The sequence below is a fragment of the Dipodomys spectabilis genome, unplaced genomic scaffold (assembly GCF_019054845.1).
Source record: "Dipodomys spectabilis isolate Male_0828 unplaced genomic scaffold, ASM1905484v1 ptg000231l, whole genome shotgun sequence".
Lineage (NCBI taxonomy): Eukaryota > Metazoa > Chordata > Mammalia > Rodentia > Heteromyidae > Dipodomys > Dipodomys spectabilis.
The window spans coordinates 938990-961869 of NW_024870908.1; the positions used below are offsets into that span (position 1 = coordinate 938990).

Genomic DNA, 22880 nt, shown 5'->3' on the forward strand with positions numbered 1-22880 from the left:
AAGCCTCAAATTCCCGCTGATCGCCTCTGGATGGACCAGATGGGAATGCTCTCTGCCTCGTGATGCCACGGCTGCCCCTGCCTCCAACCTTTCTGCTCAGATTCTCCCCTTCATAGACAGACAGGGCCTCCCGGAGCAGGAGCAGGAGGAGCAGCAGCAGCAGCAGCACGGGGGCGGGGCCAGGAAGCCCCGCCCACCCTTAAACAGGCGGTTAGCCACGCCCCCACGCTAACCTACTTTGCTAGCCCCGCCCTCCGCCTATTATAACCCAGCTTGTTAGCCACGCCCCCACTCAGGCTAACCCAGCTTATTAGCCACGCCCCACTGAGCCTAACTGAGCCTTGTTAGCCACGCCCCCACTCAGGCTAACCCAGCTTATTAGCCACGCCCCCACTCAGGCTAACCCAGCTTATTAGCCACGCCCCCACTCAGGCTAACCCAGCTTATTAGCCACGCCCCGGCCATTCTAACCTGTCAGTAGGGGCTGGCAGGTGGTGAGGTGTCTGTCCCCAGCCCAGGCCACCAGCAGCCTGTGTCGTCTCTACTTCTCCACAAGCCCCGCCTCCCCCTGCTGTCACTGCTCACAACTGGCCCCTTGAACTCCTACTATGTGCTTTTCACAGGCAGAAAGACTGTGAAAAGCACTACGGAAGCCTGGAGGAGAGAGCGGGGCTCATGAGCCCCCCCCCCCCCCCCCCCCCCGGGACCTTTCCCTCTTTTCATTTTTCAGAGATAGTCTCTTGTTATCTCTCCCAGGCTGGCCCCAGACAGATTCTCCCACCCCGGCTTTTCAAGGAGCTGGGCTGACATGTGCACCGCCACACCTGGCCCGTGAGCTAGAAATGCTTGGAGAGCCATGGCTGCCCAAGATTAATTTGCTTGCAGTTTCTGCCCCAGACCTGGTATTAGTAGCTGCTCAGTGGGTGAGGGAGGGTTGTTCAAACAGGTTTCATGTGAGCCCATTCACTGCCCACCTGACGATCCTCCCGCACCTCGCAGCCATCCTCTGCCACTTTTCCCTCTGCATCCCGCCGCCCACCACTCACCATCCATCCGCCCTGGGCAGACTGAGCCCTGGGACTTCCCAGCCTCTAATCCTCAGCCTCAGCTCAGAAGTCAGACGACCCACACAAATCCCGTTCTGTGACCTGACACGAGTCTAGGACACACAGGCTGACTGCATGAGTAGATGAGCAAATGAATGAATGAATGAGTGATGAGTGGGTAAATGAGTCAATGAACCAGTGAATGAATGAGTGCTGTGGGGTTTTGCTGGCCACCTCATCTCAGCTCTGTTGTTTGATTGGCTGTGGCTGTGACACGGTGAGCTCTGTCCCTAGCCTGGCCTCTGCCCTGGGCCTCCACCATCCAGTGCTCCCCATGTGGATGCCGTTGGGCCTGGAGGTCTCACTGAGGCACTGGAGAAAGGGAGGGAGGGCGGGCGGGCCCCTGTCCTCCCCTGCGCCATGCTCCACGCCCTTTTCAGAATGAGCAGAATCTCACCCATCCATCAGCCATGGAAGTTCTTGTTTGCGGTGTCAGCCTGGAGCCCAGGCCTAGTGAACCCCAGCCACACACTGGCCCCAGGACATTTTCACAACCTCCAAGCCCACTAATGGCTGCTCCTCTCTCTTAGCCATGGGAGTGACAGGCATACTTTCTGTCTCTGTGGACTTTTCCCCAGTGTACCCCTGTTCCGAGGTCGTCACCCCGGCCCTCTGTCCAGGCTGCCCGTGGGGAGGTGGTATGCGTTTATGGAAGACCATGGGCTCTGTTGGTGGCCACACACAAGCAGGAAGTCGGGAGAACCACTCCCAGGGTTCACTTTTACTGTGGCCACACCCTCCGCATACCTCAGTTTCCCCTCCTGTCAGACACATGTGGGAGGCCGGTGGCCTCCCTGGGGTGGTTCTGCACTGGTGCTAGGACAGCAGCGGTGGCCATTGAGATGCAGGGGCTGAGATTTGAAGGACCATCAAAAAATTATGCCATTAGGAAATCAAAGATGGCTCAGACATCCAGGGGACCCCTCCCCCATTTCCCAAGCCTAGGCCCCGCCTCCGCCAGGACCTGGCAGATCCTGTCCGTCCATGTGTCCTTCCATCTGACTGTCCTTCCTCCTGTGTCCTTAGACGTACTCGGGGCTGTTCTGCGTGGTGGTGAACCCCTACAAGCAGCTACCCATCTACTCGGAGAAGATCGTGGACATGTACAAGGGCAAGAAGCGGCACGAGATGCCCCCCCACATCTATGCCATCGCTGACACGGCCTACAGGAGCATGCTGCAAGGTAGGCCCGGCCGCTGCCACCCGCCGCGTCCCAAGCGACCTCCCTGAATCCCTGCCAGGAATGCCAGCTTGGCAAGTGGTGCCGGGGACCCAGGGCTGTGACTGAAAAAGGAAGAAAAGCAAAGCCAGCGTCTGTGGGCAGCTGGAGGGAGAGGGGAGGGGGAGGGGGAGAGGCTGCCTGGGCAAATACGGGCAAAGCTCAGCTGCCCCCCCCCCCGCCTGCCCTCCTCCCTGCCTGCCCTCCCCCCAGCCATGCCAGCTGCCCAGGGAAGAAGAGGGAGGGAGAAGGGTTTCAGGAGCCACGTTGGCATCTGTCTCAAACTCCCTCCGGAGCGTGGACGCCTGTCTGTCCCTCTCCAGCCTGAGTGTCCTCATCTGCACAAAGATTATTCTTCATGCCCGCTTGAAGACCTTTCATTTAATATTTTGTTGGTTTTTCTTTTTTTTTTTGTCGGTCATGGGGCTTAGAAATGCTGTCCCTGAGCTTTTTTTTGCTCAAGGCTGGAGCTCTACCTCTTGTGCCACTGATCCACTTCTGGCTTTGTGGTAGCTCATTAGAGACAAGAGTCTCACAGACTTTCTTGCCTGGGCTAGCTTCGAGCCGTGATCCTCTCAGTCTCCTGAGGAGCTAGGATTCCAGGCGTGAGCCACCAGCGCCCTGTTAGCCTGAAGCTTTTTACGTGTTACCTTCACGCCCAGGTATGACAGCTTGAGGGTTGTCATACTTAAGCATAACATGGCTGGATGTGTTTCAGATTTCAAATTACGTTTTGATTTTTAGAACATTGGAGTATATTGAGATATCTCGGGGATGGAACCCAAGTCCAAAGGGGAAAGTGATTTAAGTTTTTCAAACCTACCTTGCACCTATAGGTTGGAAGAAGTGTTGTGTAGTATTTTAAAAGTTGGGCATGGTGGGGTATACCTGTAATCCCAGCCCTTGGGATTACAGGAGGATCTCCAGTTGGAGGTCAGCTTGAGTCTCTGTCTCAGAAAAAAAGAATGGAATGGATTTTCTGCTATAAACTCAGTGGATGGGTAAAACGTGCCAATTTGAAGTACCCAGCTTAAAACTGATTTTTATGTGTCATAGTTATAGACCAAGATGTGACATGTTTCTAGAAAGTTCCCTCTTCAAATTGCCCCCTCTTGCCCAGGTCTGGTGATTCCTATGCCATCAGTCTAGCTTGTTGCTGAACTTGATACAAGTGACATCCTCACACAGTCTCCTCCATGTTTTTCTTAGAAGCTTCTCCCCCTCTACAGAGATAGTACAGTCTAGCAGTGACTGCATTAGCTCAGGACATTGATTCTAGAACAGGGCGTCCTGTGTTCAAATCCTAGTTCTGCCACTCATGGTGCTGTGTGGCCTTAGATGAGCCATTGAACCTCTCTGTACCCATTGCTGCCTCTGGGGAAGAGAGCAGCCTGGCTCTCAGGGCATCTATGAGGATCACATGAAGTATTACATCGGCAGTGCTTAGTGGCAGGTGTGAGTGCCAGGTACTTACCAGCAAACAATTCATCCCCAAATCCCAAATGCACCAGGCTCCGGTGGCTCACGCCTGTCATCCCAGCTGCTGAGGAGGCTGGATCTGAAAATCCTGGTTCGAAGCCAGCCCTGGCAGGAAAGTCCACGAGATTCTTGTCTCCAATGAACCACCAGAAAACCAGAAGTGGTGCTGCGGCTCAAAGTGGTAGAGTGCTCGCCTTAAGCAAAAAAGCTCAGGGACAGCGCCCAGGTCCTGAGCTCAAGCCCCCAACTGACCGCCCCCCTTCCAAAAAAAAAAAAAAACCCCAAATGCTCTGAACCTTTTCGGTGCCACAGTTGGGAATTTCCACACCCTGAAGCAAGATTTTTTTTTCTTGCACAAAATTATTGGAAACTGTGCACACAGTGACTCTCAGACCATGCGCCTACGATGCGTTCTGATGCAAGAAAAATCAGTGTGTAAATCTAGGTGGCAGCCCCCCGGCCCCCCCCCGCCCCCCGCCCCCCAGGGCCTCGGGAAGTCTGTGTAAAGATTCCCAGATCTGAAAAACTGGGTGCTCTGATTCATTTCTGGCTCCAAGAATGCTCCTCCCATAACACACCGGCCCTGGGCCCACAAGTAACTGCAGGACAGCCGACACCAGGGGTCCCAGGTCCGAGCTGGGAACTGCAGGAGCTCTGTGGGTGGGAAGCCCCATGTGCCAGCATAGAGGGGCGCAGCCAGAAGGACCCCAAGTGTCTGTGATCCCAATTCCAGACATGGCCTGCAATCCCTCGAAAGACCAGCAGGTGGCCCTTTGCTGGGCCTCCCATTGAGATGCCCTGGGGCCCTGCTGTCCCTTTGTGGTCTCCATGGCTGCCCTAGATGAAGGACTATTTAGGAGGTTATTCGTGAGCTCTTTAGGAAGCTGGGTATCATGCGGCTATGGTGTTTTGTTATTTGGTATGCGTTGCACTCACGGAAGTGTCTTGAACAATAGTGTATTACCACTGGGCACCGGTGGCTCACGCCTGTCATCCTAGCCACTCAGGAGGCTCAGCTCTGAGGATCTCAGTTCATAGCCAGCCTGGGCAGGAAAGTCGGGGAGATTCTTATCTCTAACAAACCACCAGAAAACCAGAAGTGGCGCTGTGGCTCAAGTGGTAGAGCTCTAGCCTTGAGCTGAAGAGCTCAGGGATAGTGCCCAGGTCCTGAGTTCAAGCCCTACAACTGACAAAAAGAAACAAAACAAAACTTAGATATCTTATTTTCTCCCCAATACTTTCTCTGGAACTGGCACATCCAGGCACAACTCTTCAGCTCAAGGCTAGTGCTCTATCACTGGAGCCACAGTGCCACTTCTGGCTTTTTCTGTTTATGTGGTCCTGAGGAATCGAACCCAGGGCCTCATGCTTGCAACGCATGCACTCTACCACTGAGCCACTTTCCTGCCGCGGACTGGCTCTGTCGGGATGACGGAGGATACCTAGGGGAGGAACTGGAACAGGTGGGGAGATGGCAAACAGACAACTCACACACAAGAGGAGTGGATGCTGAGTGCGATTTAATGCAGAGGATGACAAGCTTTTATAGCAAAAGTCTCCATGAGAAAGGGCAAAAGGTTACACAATCTTGCTGCAGGGCTTCATTCTTGGGTGGTCACCAGCTGGTCGCCTGATAGGCACTTGTTTCCGGCTTATCTCTAAGAAATATAATGGGTTTCAATGTTTGTCACCATCTAACCATTACCTTATTTCTATAGAGGCCTTAACTGTCCCATAAGATCTTTCCTGTTCCTTCTTTAATAGTAAGCACCACGACGGCCTAGATCAGCAAGTCTCTTAGTAAATAAAAGAGAGTAACAGGAAGTTCTTTCTCCTAAGTAGTTATCTCAGCAATTGCCATACATTCTTTCTGTTCTAGCCGAGCCTACAGCTTCTTGTAAATCTCTTACAGACAATTCCTTCTGCTGAAGTGACTTCGTGAAACCCCCAATACTTTTATATTTACTTATGACTTGTCTACCAGCCTCCACAAGAGGGGCTTTCAGGGTAGCACTTAACTCTGGTGAGTTAGTCATATTCTTAAGACACTCATCAGATATTGGAGTCGTCAACACTCTTAAGAAAGAGCTTTGAATAAGGGAACGTTGAGCATGAGTAAGTACAATGAGCAGCAGGAACAGTAAGAGATTAATAGGCACTCCTATACAGTGAAGAAAAGAAAAACAGGAACAGAAACACATCTTTCCCAGGGGCTTGCCAGCCTTTCCAGGAGGTAGGCCTCTTTGAAGCCCCATTCTCCGAGGTAGACTTCGGTGAAGTCCCAATACAAGGAGATAGGTCTCTGTAAAGCCCCATTCTCAGGTCTGAAAGCTGGTTTCCCATGCTAAGCAGACTCCACTGGAGTAGGCGTGGCACTTTCCCAGCCCCTTGATAAAGCTTGATTATATATTGCTGATAACTAAAAATATTTCCAGCTCTAGGCTTCACCTGTTAACTTTATTTTGTCGTGGGCCTGGGCACTGTTCCCTGCCCTCTTCAGATCAAGGCGAGCGCTCTACCACTTGAGCCACAGCGCCACTTCCAGTTTTCTGGTGGTTTATTGGAGATAGGAGTCTCACAGTCTTTCCTGCCCGGACTGGCTTTGAACTTCGATCCTCAGATCTCAGCCTTCTGAGTAACTGAGATTACAGGTGTGAGCCACTGGTGCTACACCTCTTAACTTTTATCTGTGGAAGATAGGGTTTGAGCTCATTCATCCCTTCCTTCTGCCTATATCACCTGATCTCACAGATTTCCAATACTTTAGCTCCGTGAATTTAATAAAGCTTTATTCTGAGTATTCGTAGGAGCTTAGATGATTACGGCTGGTATCCATGTTCCTCAGTGCTTATCTCTGTGCTGTCTTGTGATTACTTTTTCTTTGCCTGTGTGACTTACTATTTTCTCAAGTTAGCAATAACCTCCCTGCCCCCCAAACCTACTTCCTATGTTCTTCATTGCTAATAGCGACTTTCTAAATGACTTTCCTGTCTGGGCTGGGATCACATGTCTCTAGATCTCAGCCTCCTGAGTGGTTGAGATTACAGAAGTGAGCACTGGTGCTTGGCTAGACTCATCTTTATTTTCCTGGCTATAGTGCTGGGACTTACCCCAGGGCTGTTTCCCGCATTGTTCTGGAGACTTAGTGAACCTTCGATATGTTAGACATAATGCCTTCTTCATCATGAAGTTTGGGGAAATTTGGGGAAAGTATTTCCTTCATCATTTTCTTCTGCTCCCTTGTAGCAGAAGTCCTTACCCCCACAATGGGGCTCTCGAACTGAATCTGTAATTATTATTATTATTATTATCATCATCATCATCATCATCATTATCATCATTGGTCGTGGGGCCTGAACTCTGGGCCTGGACGCTGTCCCTCAGCTCTTCAGCTCAAGGCTAGCGCTCTACCACTTGAGCCACAGCACCACTTCCAGCTTTTCTCTTTTTGCTTATGTGGTGCTGAGGAATCGAACCCAGGGCCTCATGCATGCAAGGCAAGCGCTCTACCACTGAGCCACCTTCCCAGCCCCTGTAACTGTTATAGCAGTGCTGTGCGGAGCGGTTCCCGCCCTTCTTGCTTTATGGTTTGGGTGGTGGTGTTTGGGTTTTTTGTTTTTCCAGTCAGGGTCTTGCAGGGCGTGGACTATAATCTTCCCCCCTGCAGCTGGGATGATAGGCCTGGACCGCCACACCCGGCATAGCGGCACCACGTCCAGCTCTAAAGTGCGGCAGGCCAACCCAGATTTCATTTTTCTCCTGGTGTTTTCCTCGGTGGCTCTTACCCAACAGCTAGTGGTACAATTCCAAGTGCGCAGGCGTGCTCGCTGGGCAGAGACTGTGATGAGTCCCCCTTTACACCGGGGGAAACTGAGGCCCACATAAACAGAAGGACGGGGCTACAGGTCAACGAGCTGGATTTGAACTCGGTGTTGCCGGTGCCCACGTCTTGTCCTTCCCACCAGTGGGAGTGAGGTGCAGGCTGGGCCCCCCGGAAGCCCATTGGCTCTGACATCCGTGGGTGTTGAAAGGCCCGGGTTGGGAGGTGATGGTTGCTGAGTGATATGTGTGGAAGGCGCGTGAGCCGCAGATGAGCTGCAGGCGCCCGCCGCGCCGGCCCGGCCCACGCGCGCCCCGTCTCCCCCCATTGCTACCAACTGGCGGCTGGCGGCAGACAAGGAAACAGGTGCCCTGGGCTCCGTGTTGAAGATAAGCCCGGGTAGTGGCGTGATCCGGAGCCTTTTTCCGGGCTGTCTAGGTTTCCTGTCGCTGGCTGGCTGGCAGCCTGCTTGACACAAACGAGGCAGAGGCAGGGAAAAGCCGTCCCCAGGGCCTGCAGCCCCAGCGCCCTGCAGGAGGCCACCAGCCTCCCCGCTTCACAGATGGGAGAAACTGAGGCTCCTCCACCCCGTGAGAGCCAAACCGAGGGACACCACCGCCCGCCCTGTGGGCCTTTTCTCTCCCCTCTCGGGCTGTGGGGCACGAGGGCTCTACTAGAGAAACGGAGTCCTTGAAAAGCTAAGGACCAGCAGGCCTCCACGCTTTATTCAGGCTGCTGCTAGAACCAAATGCCCCAGGCAGGCTGGCTCAGAAACCTAGAAGGTTATTGCACACAGATCTGGAGGATGGAAGTCCAAGGTCAAGGGGGCAGATCATGTCCTGGCTGGTGAGGGCCTGGTGCAAAGATGGCACTATCCATGGAATCCTTCTGTGGCAAAAGGCCATCTCCTAACACCATGACCTTGGGGAGGTGGTTTCCGTGCATAGAGGTGTGTGTATGCATGCATGCATACATATACATATGTGTGTGTGTGCATATGTGCATCTACATACATGTGTGCAGTGTGCATCTGTGCACCTCATGTGCACACCTGTGTATGTGCATCATGTGTGCATCTACATGCCTGTGTGTGCATGTGTGCATCTGTGCGTGTGTGGAGCTATGGGATTGACGCCGGGGCCTGGTGCATCTTGGGCAGGCTCTGTACCACTGAGCTTCATGCCTGTCCTGGGCTTTAAAGGGATATTTTCATCACCCTCAGAGAAGTGTAGTTCTCATTCATAATCAGGAGTCTAGTTTCTGTCTCTATAGACTTCAGTATTCTAGACAGTTCCTGTAAATGGAAACATGAGATGCAGCCTTGTGAGTGTGTGTGTGTGCCTGTATGCATGCGCGCACACGTGCATGTTTGCCAGTCCTGAGGCTTGAACTCAGGGCCTGGGTGCTGTCCCCGGCTTCTGTGCTCAAGGCTAGCACTCTGCCACTTGAACCACAGTACCACTTCTAACTTTTTTGGTTGATTAATTTGTGGTAAGAGTCTCGTGGACTTTTCTTCCCCAGCTGGCTTTGAACTGTGACCCTTAGATAATGTTTTCAAGGTTCACGTATCTATATGAAAAGAATGTAAACTAAATATTCATTAAGAAATTGAATATGAATTTTTTTAAAAAAAGAAATTGAATATGCTGGGTGCCAGTGGCTCACGCCTATCATCCTAGCTACTCAGGAGACTGAGATCTGAGGATCACGGTTCAAAGCCAGCCTGGGCAGGAAAATCCATGAGACTCTTATCTCCAATGAACCACCAGAAAACCTGAAGTGGTGCTGTGGCTCAAGTGGTAGAGCGCTCGCCTTGAGCTGAAGAACTCAGGGACAGCGCCCAGGCCCAGAGTTCAAGCCCCACGATTGACAAAACTAAAAGTAGGTAGCTCAGGACATTTTTCTCTGCCATTTTCAGGCACAGGGTATGAGCTCCCTTGGCCAAGCCTCTCCCTGCCTGTCCACAGGTGTCCACGTTGCTTTCTCCTGAGGACCCTGGGACTGAGAGCCAGGCCTGAGGCCCAGGGCTCTGTCTGCCTGGCTCCCTCCTGATTGAGCTTAAGCTTTAGGCTAGACCCCAGGTCTGCCCTTGGGGCCTGGGTGCTGAGACCAGATGTTCCTCCAGCCACACCAGTGGCGCCAGAGTGTGGGTGCTTCCAAATGGGAGCCCCCAGGAGAAGCAAGTCCAGCCTCTCAGCTCAGAGCTGCGTTCTCTCTCCTTCTGTCCACAGACCGCGAGGACCAGTCCATTCTGTGCACGTAAGTGGAGCTGCTGCACTTGGTTCTACGGGAGTCGGAGCCCATGGGATCTCGGATGTGTTCACTGCTCTAAGGGTCCGTCCTCCTTCCCAGCGCAGAGTAGATGCTCATCAAACACCAGGAGCCATGATGATCTCACACAGGCAGACAAACCTAAACACCAGCCACGCCCATCTACCCATCCACCATCCATCCTTCCATACGCTCACCCATACTTCACCCATCCTTCCATTTATCCACCCATCCTTCCATCTATCCATTGGTCTGCCTCTTCTTCTGTCTATCCATTCATCCATTCTTTAAGTCATCTATCCATCTATTCATCCACCATCAAATCAATCCACCTACCTACCCACCCATCCATCCATCATCCAATCCAGTCCATCCATCCTCAATCCAATCCATCCATCCATCCATCCATCCATCATCCAATCCAGTCCATCCATCTACCCATCCACCATCCATCCTTCCATACGCTCACCCATACTTCACCCATCCTTCCATTTATCCACCCATCCTTCCATCTATCCATTGGTCTGCCTCTTCTTCTGTCTATCCATTCATCCATTCTTTAAGTCATCTATCCATCTATTCATCCACCATCAAATCAATCCACCTACCTACCCACCCATCCATCCATCATCCAATCCAGTCCATCCATCCTCAATCCAATCCATCCATCCATCCATCCATCCATCATCCAATCCAGTCCATCCATCCTCAATCCAATCCATCCATCCATCATCCAATCCAATCTATCCATCCATCCATCCATCATCCAATCCAGTCCATCCATCCCCAATCCAATCCACCCATCCAATCCAATCCAATCCATCCATCCATCATCCAATCCATCCATCCATCATCCAATCCAGTCCATCCATCCTCAATCCAATCCATCCATCCAATCCAATCCATCCATCATCCAATCCAATCCATCCATCCATCCATCATCCAATCCAGTCCATCCATCCCCAATCCAATCCACCCATCCAATCCAATCCATCCATCTATCCATCCATCTATCTCCCATCCATCACCAAGACCTCTATCCATTTGTCCATCTTCTTATCTACCAGTCCATCCTTCCATCCCTCCCTCTTCATCCTACCTCCCACTCATCCATCTGTCCATCCTTCTGTCCCTCAATTCACCCACCTACCAATTCATTTGTGTTCATCCATGGTTCCAGCCGGCCAGCCGGCCTGCCATTGGGCTGGGCTGAGGGTCAGGACAAGGCGGAGAGTCCACATCTGGCCACTTGGGGTCTCCCCAGGGGGCCAGAGCTGAGCACCAAGTTCCCAAGGATGGAACTAGGGGCTCTGACCTGGGCCACATCTGCACCCCAGGATTCCAGGGTCAGAATAGCAGATAAGCCTGTCTCTGCCCGGCTCCGACACCCCCGGCCTGGCGCATGGGGTGTTTTCTTTGGCAAGGCCTCCGGGTGGTTTATTTTTATCAGAAAAACTTGGAAGTAACCCACTGGGGAGAAGCAGCGATCCAGAGTTTGCACCCCACTCCTCACCATGGCAAAGCGGGGTGGGGGGGGAGAGGGAGGGAGGAGACCGTGGGGAGAAGCATGGAGATGGTGGCCATTGCTGTGAGAATCCAATGCTCCGGACTCGGTCTCAGGCCTCAGTCTCAGGACCAGCCATGTGCTTGGCTTCCCATAAGAACTTCCCCTCCTCCCTTCCTCTCTGATCAGAACCCGGCTCGTTCATACTATAATGTACATGACCGAGTGGCTTAGTTCGTTGATCCTTGCTGACATTTTTCCCAGCGCCTGTGAAGGCCAGGGAGGATTTTGAGGTGTATTTTGATGGAAGTAGAGCTGGAATGGCCCTCAGCCTTTCTCCTTACGCTATGAATCAGAATGAATTAGGAGACAGTGGCAGGACCTGAGTTCAAATCTTGCTCTTTCCCTACGTCCAATCTGTAGCTTAGCAGAGGCAACTGTGGGACCTGGAGAAACGACTTTGGCCTCTCCAAGCCTCAGTGTCCCCTGGTGGATGATGAGAATGATCAGCTATTTTGTTCTTAGCTAGGATATAGCTTGGGGAGCTGCCTGCGAGCAGGGCCGGGCACAGGTAGACGTTCCATTCCTAGAAGTTCTTGCCCTGGAATTGGACCCGACTCCGAGTTCTCCTTGTGTGTCCCTGCCTTGCTGTGTGACCCAGGGCAAGTGGCTTACCCACGCTGGGTTGGACTTGCTTCTGACCTAACACGGAGCCCATCAGGCCCGCCTCCGGGGAGGGGGCTCGGGAGCAGCTATGGAGGTTTCCAGGAAGGCGGGACCGGGTGGATCTGGCCTGCGAGTGGGAACACGTGTTTCTTTTCTTCTTTCTTCTCTTCCCAACATGAGCAAAGTTATCAAGGGGAGCTTGGCAGAGGAAACGAGCTTCTCCGTTTCCTAATTAGGAAGAAGAATCGAGGCTGGACTGGTTCTGGGAGCCCTGGTTCGGCACAGGGGAATCTTGAGCCGACCTTGGGGCGGAGCGGGGGAGGGGGTGTGCAACCTTCCACAGACTTAGAAAAAGACCTAGAATGTTCCAGTGTGCTTAGAGCATGGGGGAGTTTAGGCAAGAGCAGGACAAGCAGTCAGTGGGAGGAGGAGACAGGGGCGGGAAAGCTGGGGCCAGGGGAAATCGGGGAGCCCCTGGATGGAGTGGCCCCTCCATGGTGGTCCCGCATTGCAAACAGGTCACCAGAGCCGCCCCAGAAAACCCACATCTCCTTCATGGTCTGGATGGATTTTGGTTTCATTTTTTTGGGTGGTCGTGGGGCTTGAACTCTGGGCCCAGGCGCTATCCCTGAGCTCTTTTGCTCAAAGCGAGCGTTCTACCACTTGAGCCACAGTGCCACTGCTGGTTTTCTGGTGGTTCCTTGGAGATAAGAGTCTCACAGGACTTTCCTGCCCTAACTGTCTTTGAACCTTGATCCTCAGATCTCAGCCTCCTGAGTAGCTGGGATGACAGGCGTGAGCCACCGTGCCCAGTGACTTTTTAACTTTAAAACATCCCTGCTGATCAGACGATTCCAGCCAGGTGTGGTAGCATACACCTGTAATCCTAGCACTCAGGGAGGCCGTGACAGGAGGACGTGGAGTTCCAGGGCAGCCTGGGCCAGCACAGCCAGACCCTGGCACAAACAACTGAATTCCAAGCACACTTCAGCCCTTGCTAGCCAAGATCCGGGCATTTTTTTGTTGCTGATGTTTGATCTTTTGCGAGTATTGCACACCTGCTTGGGTGTTAGCAGGGGTGTTAGAGGGCAAGTCGTGCCCTCTGCAGGCCTCAGTTTCCCAGGGGTGTGTCTGGGATGGCCGTGGTCAGCCTGCACGCTCGGTGCCCTGGGCAGGGCCGAGGCCTGGGCAGGCCCTTTTCCCCTTGGCCACCAGGCCGCTCGTGTCTTCCAGAGGTGAGTCTGGAGCCGGCAAGACGGAGAACACCAAGAAGGTGATCCAGTACCTGGCAGTGGTGGCCTCGTCTCACAAGGGCAAGAAGGACACCAGCATCACGGTGAGCAGGGGACTGGGGGGCCCGGGGCGTGGGGCTCGGGGTCCTGTGCGGCCTGGCAGTGGTGCTGACCGGATGTCCAGGGGCGGCAGTCCTGTGTGGTGACCACGCGTGTCCACAGACACGGGGGCGCAGCTCGGCCCTCGGAGACCCGGCCTCCAGGAGGGAGCCCGTGGGGGCCACTTTGGGGGTGCGAGGGCATCCTGGAGCAGACCCAGCCCCCGCAGAGCCGCCCGAGGGCTCCCTGAAACCCTGCCCCCCCCGCCACCACGTCGGGGTCCTGCTGACCAGAGAACGTGGCCGAAAGGGACCCCAGGCCCTGCCAGTGCCTCCGGCGGAAGGCGTAGGCACAGAACCACGGCAGAGTGACAGGCCACGCGTGACGGTGGCGGTGATCCCCTCCCACACACACACCTGCCTTTCTCCATCTGGCAGAGGTGGGGTGGTGGCAGGGCGGCCGGGGCGGCTGAGGTTCCCGGAGACCTGACGTGGGGCCGACACAGCATCAGGATTTTCCTTTCTCAAACCCAGGAAGCAAGGCCCGGCCCGGCCCGGCCAAGTATCTCTGGCCACTTGGTTCCTAGCCAGCGTGTAGGGGAGAGATGGCCTTGAACTTGATGCAGCAGGGAAAAGACCCTGCTGGCCGCCTGTTCCTACAGAGTAAAAACCAGGGGTCATCTGTCCCAAGTGTCACCTGGGCTCCCAAATAGTTTCTCCCTGACCACAGGTCAGGTGTGGTAGTGCATGCCTGTAATTCCAGCGACCTGGGAGGCAGAGGTAGGAGGATCGTGATCCGAGGCCAGCCCCGAGTGAGTCCAAGTGTCAGACCTTATCTGAGAAATAACTAAAGCAGTAAGGAGTTGGGGGGAAATAGCCTAAGGGGTCGAGCACCTGCCTGGCAAGTGTGAGGTCCTGTGTTCAAATCCCAGTACCTCACGCACACATCCACCGTGGCAGTTACAGGAAACCTTCCCAGTGTGTCTGAGAAAGGAGGCCAGGAAGGAAGGCGGGCAGAGAGGCAGGATGCGGTGTGGAGTGGCTGCTGTCAATCTGGGGGCGCCCAGGCCGCCGGGGGGGGGGGGGGGCGGGGAGAGGGGGTGTTTGTGAGCTCAGACCCGGGCGGACGTATGTGACCGAAATAACGCTGACATTTGTTCCTCACCGAATGGTGTGACCACAGCAAGGCCCGTCCTTTGCCTACGTGAGTAACGGCGTGTTCTGTGGCGTGACGGGCGGCACGGCGTGGAGTTGGACCTGCATGCTTCGCTGCACCCGTGGGCGCCCCTGACCGTACAGATCCCACAGTCCCACCCAGCGCCAGGGCGCCACGTGGGGGTCCACCCGCCACCCATGGACCCCCCCCCCGCTCCCGTTTAGGATCCCCAGTTCAGACTGGACCCCAAACTCCTTCCCCCCGAGCGCACCCCTGCTCCCCAGGCGCAGGGCCCTGAAGCTGTTCCTCCCGTGTCTGGTTGACAGCCTTGCAGGTGGTTTTGTTTTGTATAGGCGCGCTAGGCCCCGCCTCCCCGGCTTGATTGACAGCATGGCTCCGCCCACCCCCTGCACGTGTGTTCCTGTGCATGCGTGTGCAGTGCTGTCCGTGCGTGTCCTCTGCATGCCGATGCTTGGCCCAGGGCTCCAGAGTCTGGCGATGCCCTGACTTGGGTGGCTTCGTGAGGCCCCCAGGCCCCTGGCCGGGCCAGGCCAGGCCCTGCGGTCTAACGCAGAAGCTTGGGGGGCCGGGCGTCTCGGGTGGACGCTGGGCCAGAGGAGCCACCGTGTGGCTGAGTCACTGCTGCAGGCCACGGTCTCATCTGTGATATGAGGTCTCCATGGGTGACCCCCCCCTCCCCGGAGGGCCTTGTCACCCTCCCACCAGCATCCTGGTTCCAGAGCGGGGGATTGGGGTGTGTGTGTAGCGGGGGGGAGAGGCATTGGAACCCCAAGTTTGTCTGGACGGAGACAGCGACTTTAGTCCGCGGTCTGTCCTGGGTGGTTCCATGTGGGGTGTGGTTTCCATGGAGACAAGGCCTGGGTTCCATCTGGCTGTGGAATCCCCCCTCTCCCCCCCCCCCAGAAGACGCAGAAATCAGTGGTCACTTCCGGTCCCGGGCCGGGGTCTGCCTGCTGCTGCTGCTTCTCCATGTCCGCCACCCCTCCTCCAATTCTGGGGCGCTGCCTGGGCTGTCAGGGAGGAGGAGGAGAACCCCTAGAGTCCATCCTGTCCCAGAATGCAGCTGGGGGGCCGCCAGCTGGGGCCTCCGGGCCCGGGGGCTGGCAGAGCGGCTTGGCGGCTCTTTGGCATGACTTTCCTGCCCTGGCAGCTCACGTGGCCACGCGGGGCAGAGCTGCCCTGCCGTGGGCCCCGGGCTGCCTCTAACCCGCTTGAGGAGCTGCTTCGTGCCGCAGGGCCCCCCCATCATCCCTGCTGGGGCTCCCCATCTTCCACAGGAGGCCTGGGGCCTGAGGTGTTGAGGGAGACTCCGGCTCCAGCGGGCCCGGCCGCCGTGTGCGCACTGCGCAGCTGCAGGGCCCTGGTCTCAAACTGGCGCGCGTGCGTGCGTGCGTGCGTGGTCCAGGGCTCAGGACACCTGGACGCTGCTGCCCGGCTCGACGAGAGGGTGGCGGGTGGGAGCGCGCCTGCGCGCCAGGGCCCAGGGTCAGCCCCTCCCACCGTGCTTGGCCTTGTAGGGGGAGCTGGAGAAGCAGCTGCTGCAGGCCAACCCCATCCTGGAGGCGTTTGGCAACGCCAAAACCGTCAAGAACGACAACTCCTCCCGATTCGTAAGTAGCTGGCCGTGTTTGGTCATCACCCCCCCTGCAGCTGTCACGATGGGGGGGGTCCCTCTTGGGGGACTCGAACTCTGGGCCTGGGCGCTGTCCCTCAGCTTCTCAGCTCAAGGTGGGTGCTCTACCGCTTGAGCCACAGCACCACTTCCAGTTTTCGGGTGGTTTATTGGAGATAGTCTCACAGACTTCTCTGCCCAGGCTGGCTTTGAACCACGATCTTCAGATCTCAGCCTCCTGAGTCGCTAGGATGACAGGCGTGAGCCACCACTTGGGCGCAGGGTCATTGCAGGAGCTGAAGGTCATGGACCCGCTCCAGGGGGGCACAGGGTCCCCGGCCTCTAACTAGCTCTTTGCAGAGAACTGGGGGGGGGGCGCTCTGAGCATTTGCACGAGTCCCCGCCCCCCCACTGCACCCCCTGGGGCCCCTACATCCCCCCCGCCCGCTGGGGACCTGCAGCTGGGGGTGAAGCCCGAGCTGCCTGAACACGGCTTCCTCCCGCAGGGCAAATTCATCCGCATCAACTTCGACGTCACCGGCTACATCGTGGGAGCCAACATCGAGACCTGTATCCCTCAGCCGCCCGCCGCGTGGGGCCGCGCCCCGGCTGGGTCCACGCAGTGCCGCAGGGTGGCAGACGTGTCTCCCTGACGTCTAAAGCTGGCCCGGGGTGGACGGTAGACAGGAGGCCATGGCGCCCGCCTCAGAAGCCACCATAGGCCTCATTCTGGGGGCACATGGCTCCTGTTTCCTTCTGGTTTTGGGGGGCATCCAGGAGGGGTACCCTGTGGCCCTATGTGTCCTCAGGAACCTTGGGCAGAGGACAAGAAGTGGGTGGTACGTGGGGGTCAAAGGCCAAGCCTCTCCCCGCAGCCCTCCTGCCAGTGTTTGATGTCTGTGGGCCGGATGCAGAAGCGATGGTTCTAGAATCCTTAACGCTTACACCCCAGACCTGCTGGAGAAGTCACGCGCCATCCGCCAGGCCCGGGACGAGAGGACCTTCCACATCTTCTACTACATGATCGCGGGGGCCAAGGACAAGATGAAGAGTGAGTGGCGGGGGGGGGGGGGGGGGGAGGGGTGTGCGGGTGGACCCACGAGGTCACAGCCTGACTCCTGGGGGCCTGGGGCTGAGCAGCTTGGGGGACGGCAGAGTAAGGAGGCGCATGCGCAGGGCCTGCAAGTGACTGGGAACAGGACTTTGTCAGACCAGGTCAAGAAGCGCTTCCTCCCTCCTCCCTCTGCCACCCCTCCCCCACCTCCTCCCTCCCTCCCCCTTCCCTCCCCCCTTCCCTCTTCCCTTCCCTCCTCCCCTGCCTCCTTTCTCCCCAGCCCTCCTCCCTTCCCATTTCTCCCTCTCCCTCCCTCCTTTTTCCTCCTCCCTGTGTGTACCTGTGAGGTGTGTTCTAGAATGTGCGAGGAGGGGTTTGGTGCACACAGCCAGGGGGCCATGGTTGTGGTTTTCACCACCACGCTGAAGGGGGTGGTAAAATCCTGGCAGTGTAGGCAAAGGTCGGCGTCGGGAGGGGAACGGGACTCAGAATGCCGTTCCAGCCGAGCGCTGGCGGCTCACGCCTGTAGTCCTGGCTACTTAGTCCTACTTTTAGTCCCAATGAGCCACTAAACAAGCTGGCCATGGGGGCTGGGAAGGTGGCTCAGTGGTAGAGCGCTTGCCTCGCACGCATGAAGCCCTGGGTTCGATTCCTCAGCACCACATAACCAGGAAAGGCACTGTGGCTCAAGTGGTAGAGCGCTAGCCTTGAGCTGAAGAGCTGAGGGACAGCGCCCAGGCCCAGAGTTCAGGCCCCACGACCAGCAAAAACAAAAACAAAAAAAGAAAAATACTGTGTCCAGGAAATCAAACAATACATATTGGTTTTCACAGGGTTCTCGGGCATTATCTCAGAGCTTTGAGTTTGCCTAGCTGGTGCTCTACTTTTCACCTTGGAGTCTTGCAGACTTTTCTGCCCAGGCTGGCTCTGAACATTAATCCTCCAGATCTCAGCTTCCTGAGAAGCTTGGATGACAGGCGTGAGCCACTGGCACCTGGCTCAGTCCATTCTTTTCTTAAAACCAAAAACAAAAAATACAACCTAGCTGGGTGCTGGCGGCTCACACCTGTCATCCTAGCTACTCAGGAGGCTGAGATCTGAGGATCTCGGTTCAAAGCCAGCCTGGGCAGGAAACTCCGTGATACTCTTATCTCCAGTAAACCACCGGAAAACTGGAAGTGGCGCTGTGACTCAAGCGGTAGAGCGCTAGCCTTGAGCTGAAGAGCTGAGGGACAGCAACCAAGCCCAGAGTTCAGGCCCCACGACCAACAAAAAAAATAGCTGGCCATGGGGCTGTGGCTCAAGGGGTAGAGCACCAGCCTTGGGTGAGGAAAGCCGGGTCCAGCAAGCACCCTGGAAGCCTGCGTGGGTTTTGTTTTGTTAAGGGACACATTGCGAGCGGCTGGGCTTAGGACAGTGAGGCTGCGGGTAGCTTTGTTTCAGGGGCCAGTTCATGGGGAATGCGAGAATAAACGCACCCCTGCTTCTGGGTGGACCTGACCCTGTGCCGGGGCTCGGGGCTCAGCCGGGGAGCCGGGCACTGGTGGCAGCAGGGCCCAGCCCGCACCGCACATCAGCTGCCGGCGACCCTGCACGCCGCAGCAGAGGACGCCTGGCATCCTAGCTACTCAGGAGATCTGAGGATCGTGGTTCAAAGCCAGCCCAGGCAGGAAAGTCCGTGAGACTCTTATCTCCAATAAACCACTCAGAAAACCAGAAGTGGTGCTGTGGCTCAAGTGGTAGAGCGCTCACCTTGAGCTGAAGAGCTCAGCGACAGCGCCCAGAGTTCAAGACCCACGACCGACCAAAAAACAAACAGCCAGACCCTGGGATGGGACCGAGGTGACAGTGACCTGGGCACCCAGCCCCGCCTGAGGGAGCCATGTGCTGACCCCCCCCCCACCCCCCCAGATGACCTGCTGCTGGAGGGCTTCAGCAACTACACGTTCCTCTCCAACGGCTTCGTGCCCATCCCCGCCGCCCAGGACGACGAGATGTTCCAGGAGACCCTGGAGGCCATGTCCATCATGGGCTTCAGCGAGGAGGAGCAGCTGGGTGAGCGCTCCCTGCGCGTGCCCGCCCCCCCCCCCCCCCGCGCGGGCCCACCCCCCTGCACGTGCTCGCACGGAGGAAGAGTGGGAGAAACGTGGGCCCCGTGGAAATGCTTAGCAGACTGGAGAAGTCGGCCAGATGCCTTGGCTCCTGCCTGTCATCCCAGCACTTGGCAGGAGGGTCGAGGGTTCAAGGCTAGCCTGGGCTAAATAGGCCCTCACTCAGAAATAACCAAAACCACCATAGTAGGGAAGCCAGGGGGCACAGCAAGGGGTTAAGTGCTGTTCTACTATCGGCATCCAACAGCACTGCGAGGAGACCCTCGGTAGCTGCCGTTTGCCTGCGAGGCAACAAAGGCACAGAGCAGTCAGACAGGCACCCCGGGACACACAGCCAGTTGTTGGTAGAGCAGGGACTTGGTCTCGGGCCTCTGGGAGGTCCATGCCCCTGACTTTGCCCGTGGGAAGACAGGTTCTGCTCTTTAAAATCCTTGAATCATGTCTGTCAGGGCCCAAGTGGGACACAGCCTGGTTCTAAACGTGGGGGGCCGCGGGGTGCCGGTTGTGGTCGTGCAGTTTTGCCCCGGTCGCAGGCAGATGGCCCAGGAGGATATGGAACTGCATGGGTGTCATGGTGTGTCAATAAAACTTTATTTGTAACGGCAGCTAGTGGGCTGTGCTCGGTGGGCAGGCTAGGGCTTGCTTTTCCCCAGCGGCATAGTACTCCACATAACACAAGGTCATCAGCAACTACCAGAAAACACTGAGTGTCCCTCGCCGGTGCTCGCCCAGCGGATTTACACCTCCCGTTCCAGACAGCTCCGCTTCATGCGGCATCTTTCCTTCTCTCCTCTCCTCAGCCATATTGAAGGTGGTGTCCTCTGTCCTGCAGCTGGGCAACATCGTCTTCAAGAAGGAGAGAAACACTGACCAGGCGTCCATGCCTGACAACACAGGTGGGTGGAGCCAGGGGCTTTGGGGACAGGGACACGGGGGGTGGGAGGGCTGGTCCAGCTGGGGTCCGTGGCAAGCAGAGAGCTTGCACACATACGCACATGCGCACATGCTGCTGGCACCATATACAGTCCTGGGCCAGCGGCAGCATCGGGCTGCCTGGAACCCGTGTCCTGGGGATGAATGAAGGGGCAGGCTGCGTTTCTGGGAGGAGGTAGCGGGCACGGGGGCTTGGTCAGCGGCCGGACACTGTCCTTACTGCCGCTGACCTCTCGCTCTCTTTGCAAACTTTTCCCAGTGAAGTGTTGAATCGAGGTTTTGCTTTTGTATGTGTGCGTATGCATGCGCGTGCCAATTCTGGGGCTTGAACTCAGGGCCTGGGCTCTGGCCCTGAGCTGTGCTCCAGGCTGGTGCTCTACCACTCTGAGCCACAGCTCCACTTCTGGCCTCTCTGGTAATAAATTGGAGATCAGAGTCTCACAGACTTTCCTGCCTGGGCTGGCCTTGAACTGCCATCCTCACATCTCAGCCTCCTGCATGGCTAGGATGACAGGCGGGAGCTACTGGCGCCCGGCCTTTACAACAAACAAAAAAGTGTTCTCAATTTATTCAAGATTCACATTTAACTGGACTTGGATTTTTGTCACCCTAAATGTGAGCGTGCTACCTGTGAATAAACAGGCAGGGTTTGAGGTTTGGGGATGGATTGGCTGCTTTCAGCCACACCCCCACCCCCCCTTCCACCTGGGAGAGGCCCTGCTTCGTATTTTGGGGCCTGAACAGCTGCCCTTCCCCCAGGCTCACCCCACCTCAGCCTTTCTTGCATACTAACTCCACATGCTGCCAGAGACCCAGAGACCTTCCGTAATGAGAAATATAAGCCAGGTACCAGTGGCGTAATCCTAGCTACTCAGGAGGCTGAGCTCTGAGGATTGCGGTTCAAAGCCAGCCCACTCAGGAAGAGTCTGTGAGACTCTTATCTCCAATGACCCTCCAGAAAACCAGAAGTGGTGCTGTGGCTCAAAGTGGACAGAGCCCAGGCCCTGAGTTCAAGCTCACGACCGCCCCCCTCAACCCTCCCCCCCCAAAAAAAAGATGATGCCATGTAATGGACGGAGGAAATCTGTTTACTGTCTCCCTGTGCTGAACAGCCTGTAATGAAGCACTCATTTCTGTGCTGAGGAGGAGCTGGTCACAGGGCGTGTGTGTGTGTGTGTGTGTGTGTGTGTGTGTGTCTGTGTGTGTGTGTGTGTGTGTGTGTGTGTGTGTGTCTGTGTGTGTGTGACTGAGGTTTGAAGTCAGAGGCCTGTGCCTGGCAGGCAGGTGCTCCGCCCCGAGCCACGCCCCCCAGCCATGCGCTTTCCTCATTTTTGGGAATAGTGTCTGGCTTTCCGCCCGTGCCAGCCTGTGCACGCCGCACCCGCCCAGCGAGGGTGACGCGGCCACGCCACTGTGGTTGAGATGGGGGTCTCACCAGCGTGTTGCCTGGGCTAGCACAGAACCTGACCCTCCCGGTCCCCCCTCCCGAGTAGCTGGGGTGGCAGGGGTGCGCCACGGGGCCCGGGGAGCAAGTTCCTCCCTGCGGAGGTGTGCGTGGCGCTGTGAGCTGCCCAATGCACACGCTCCGGAGCTGGCGCTTGTGGCTGCGCTTTCTTTCTTGGTCTTGGGCGGTTAGTAAGGCCGTGCAGGAGAACACCCTGCTGCCCTCACCCCCGGGGGGCTGTGGGGCTCTTGGATCCTGCTCCCCCTGGGCCACTCGCACATGCAGAGTGCAGAGACACTCCGGGGGGAACTTGTCCTTCACCAGCTGGCGCTGCTGCCATCTCTCCATCAAGAGTGACAGCAGCAGTGTCCCCAGACAGGGGCCTCCGTCCCCCTCCCCCTGGGGACAGTCAGCACCAGGCGGGACAGATGGGAAGGGGGAGGGACCCGAAGCCCCCTCGGAAATCCCCCCAGCGGACCCCAGCACTGACTCTTAGCACCAGGAAGGGGGACCATACAGCCGGCCACCGGGCTCTGCTTCTGCGAGAGCAGGCCCGCACGCACCGACCGTGGACGGCCGCGGGGGGGGCGCTCTCCCCTGACGCTCACAGAGCTCGCGCGCGCTCTCATCCAGCTGCACAGAAAGTTTGCCACCTCGCCGGGATTAATGTGACCGACTTCACCAGAGCCATCCTGACCCCACGCATCAAAGTTGGACGGGATGTGGTACAGAAAGCTCAGACGAAAGAACAGGTATAACCAGCGCTGGTTCTTCTAATCACCTTCCCTTCTGTCTACTCATCTACCCCGGACCCATCCATCCGCCCATCCATCCGCCCATCCATCCATCCATCCATCCATCCATCCATCCATCCGCCCATCCATCCATCCATCCATCCACCCATCCATCCATCCATCCATCCATCCATCCAACCATCCATCCAACCAACCATCTGCCTACCCATCCATCCACCTACCCACCCACCCACCCACCCATCCACTTATCCACCTCCAGCTCACTCATCCATCTGCCTACCCATCCATCCACCTCCCTTATTCATCCATCTAAATCTATCCACTCATTCATCTACCATCCATCCACCTATTATCCATCCATATCCATTATCCATCCATCTACCTACCCCACTCATCCAT

General features: G+C 56.4%; 1 protein-coding gene across 3 annotated transcripts in view; it reads left to right on the top strand.

The window, feature by feature from the left end:
- Positions 1-22880, top strand: part of Myh11 (myosin heavy chain 11) — a 65561-nt gene that overhangs the window by 18336 nt on the left and 24345 nt on the right. For 2 of the 3 annotated variants that reach the window (XM_042698191.1, XM_042698192.1), the window contains exons 3-11: positions 2133-2289; positions 9856-9883; positions 13299-13401; positions 16090-16182; positions 16691-16754; positions 17137-17235; positions 19150-19293; positions 20150-20245; positions 22360-22478. In XM_042698191.1, the coding sequence (XP_042554125.1) occupies positions 2133-2289; positions 9856-9883; positions 13299-13401; positions 16090-16182; positions 16691-16754; positions 17137-17235; positions 19150-19293; positions 20150-20245; positions 22360-22478 (903 nt within the window). Of the gene's footprint in view, positions 1-2132; positions 2290-9855; positions 9884-13298; positions 13402-14578; positions 14600-16089; positions 16183-16690; positions 16755-17136; positions 17236-19149; positions 19294-20149; positions 20246-22359; positions 22479-22880 lie in introns of all 3 variants that reach the window. The other variant, XM_042698190.1, reaches the window with a different exon arrangement.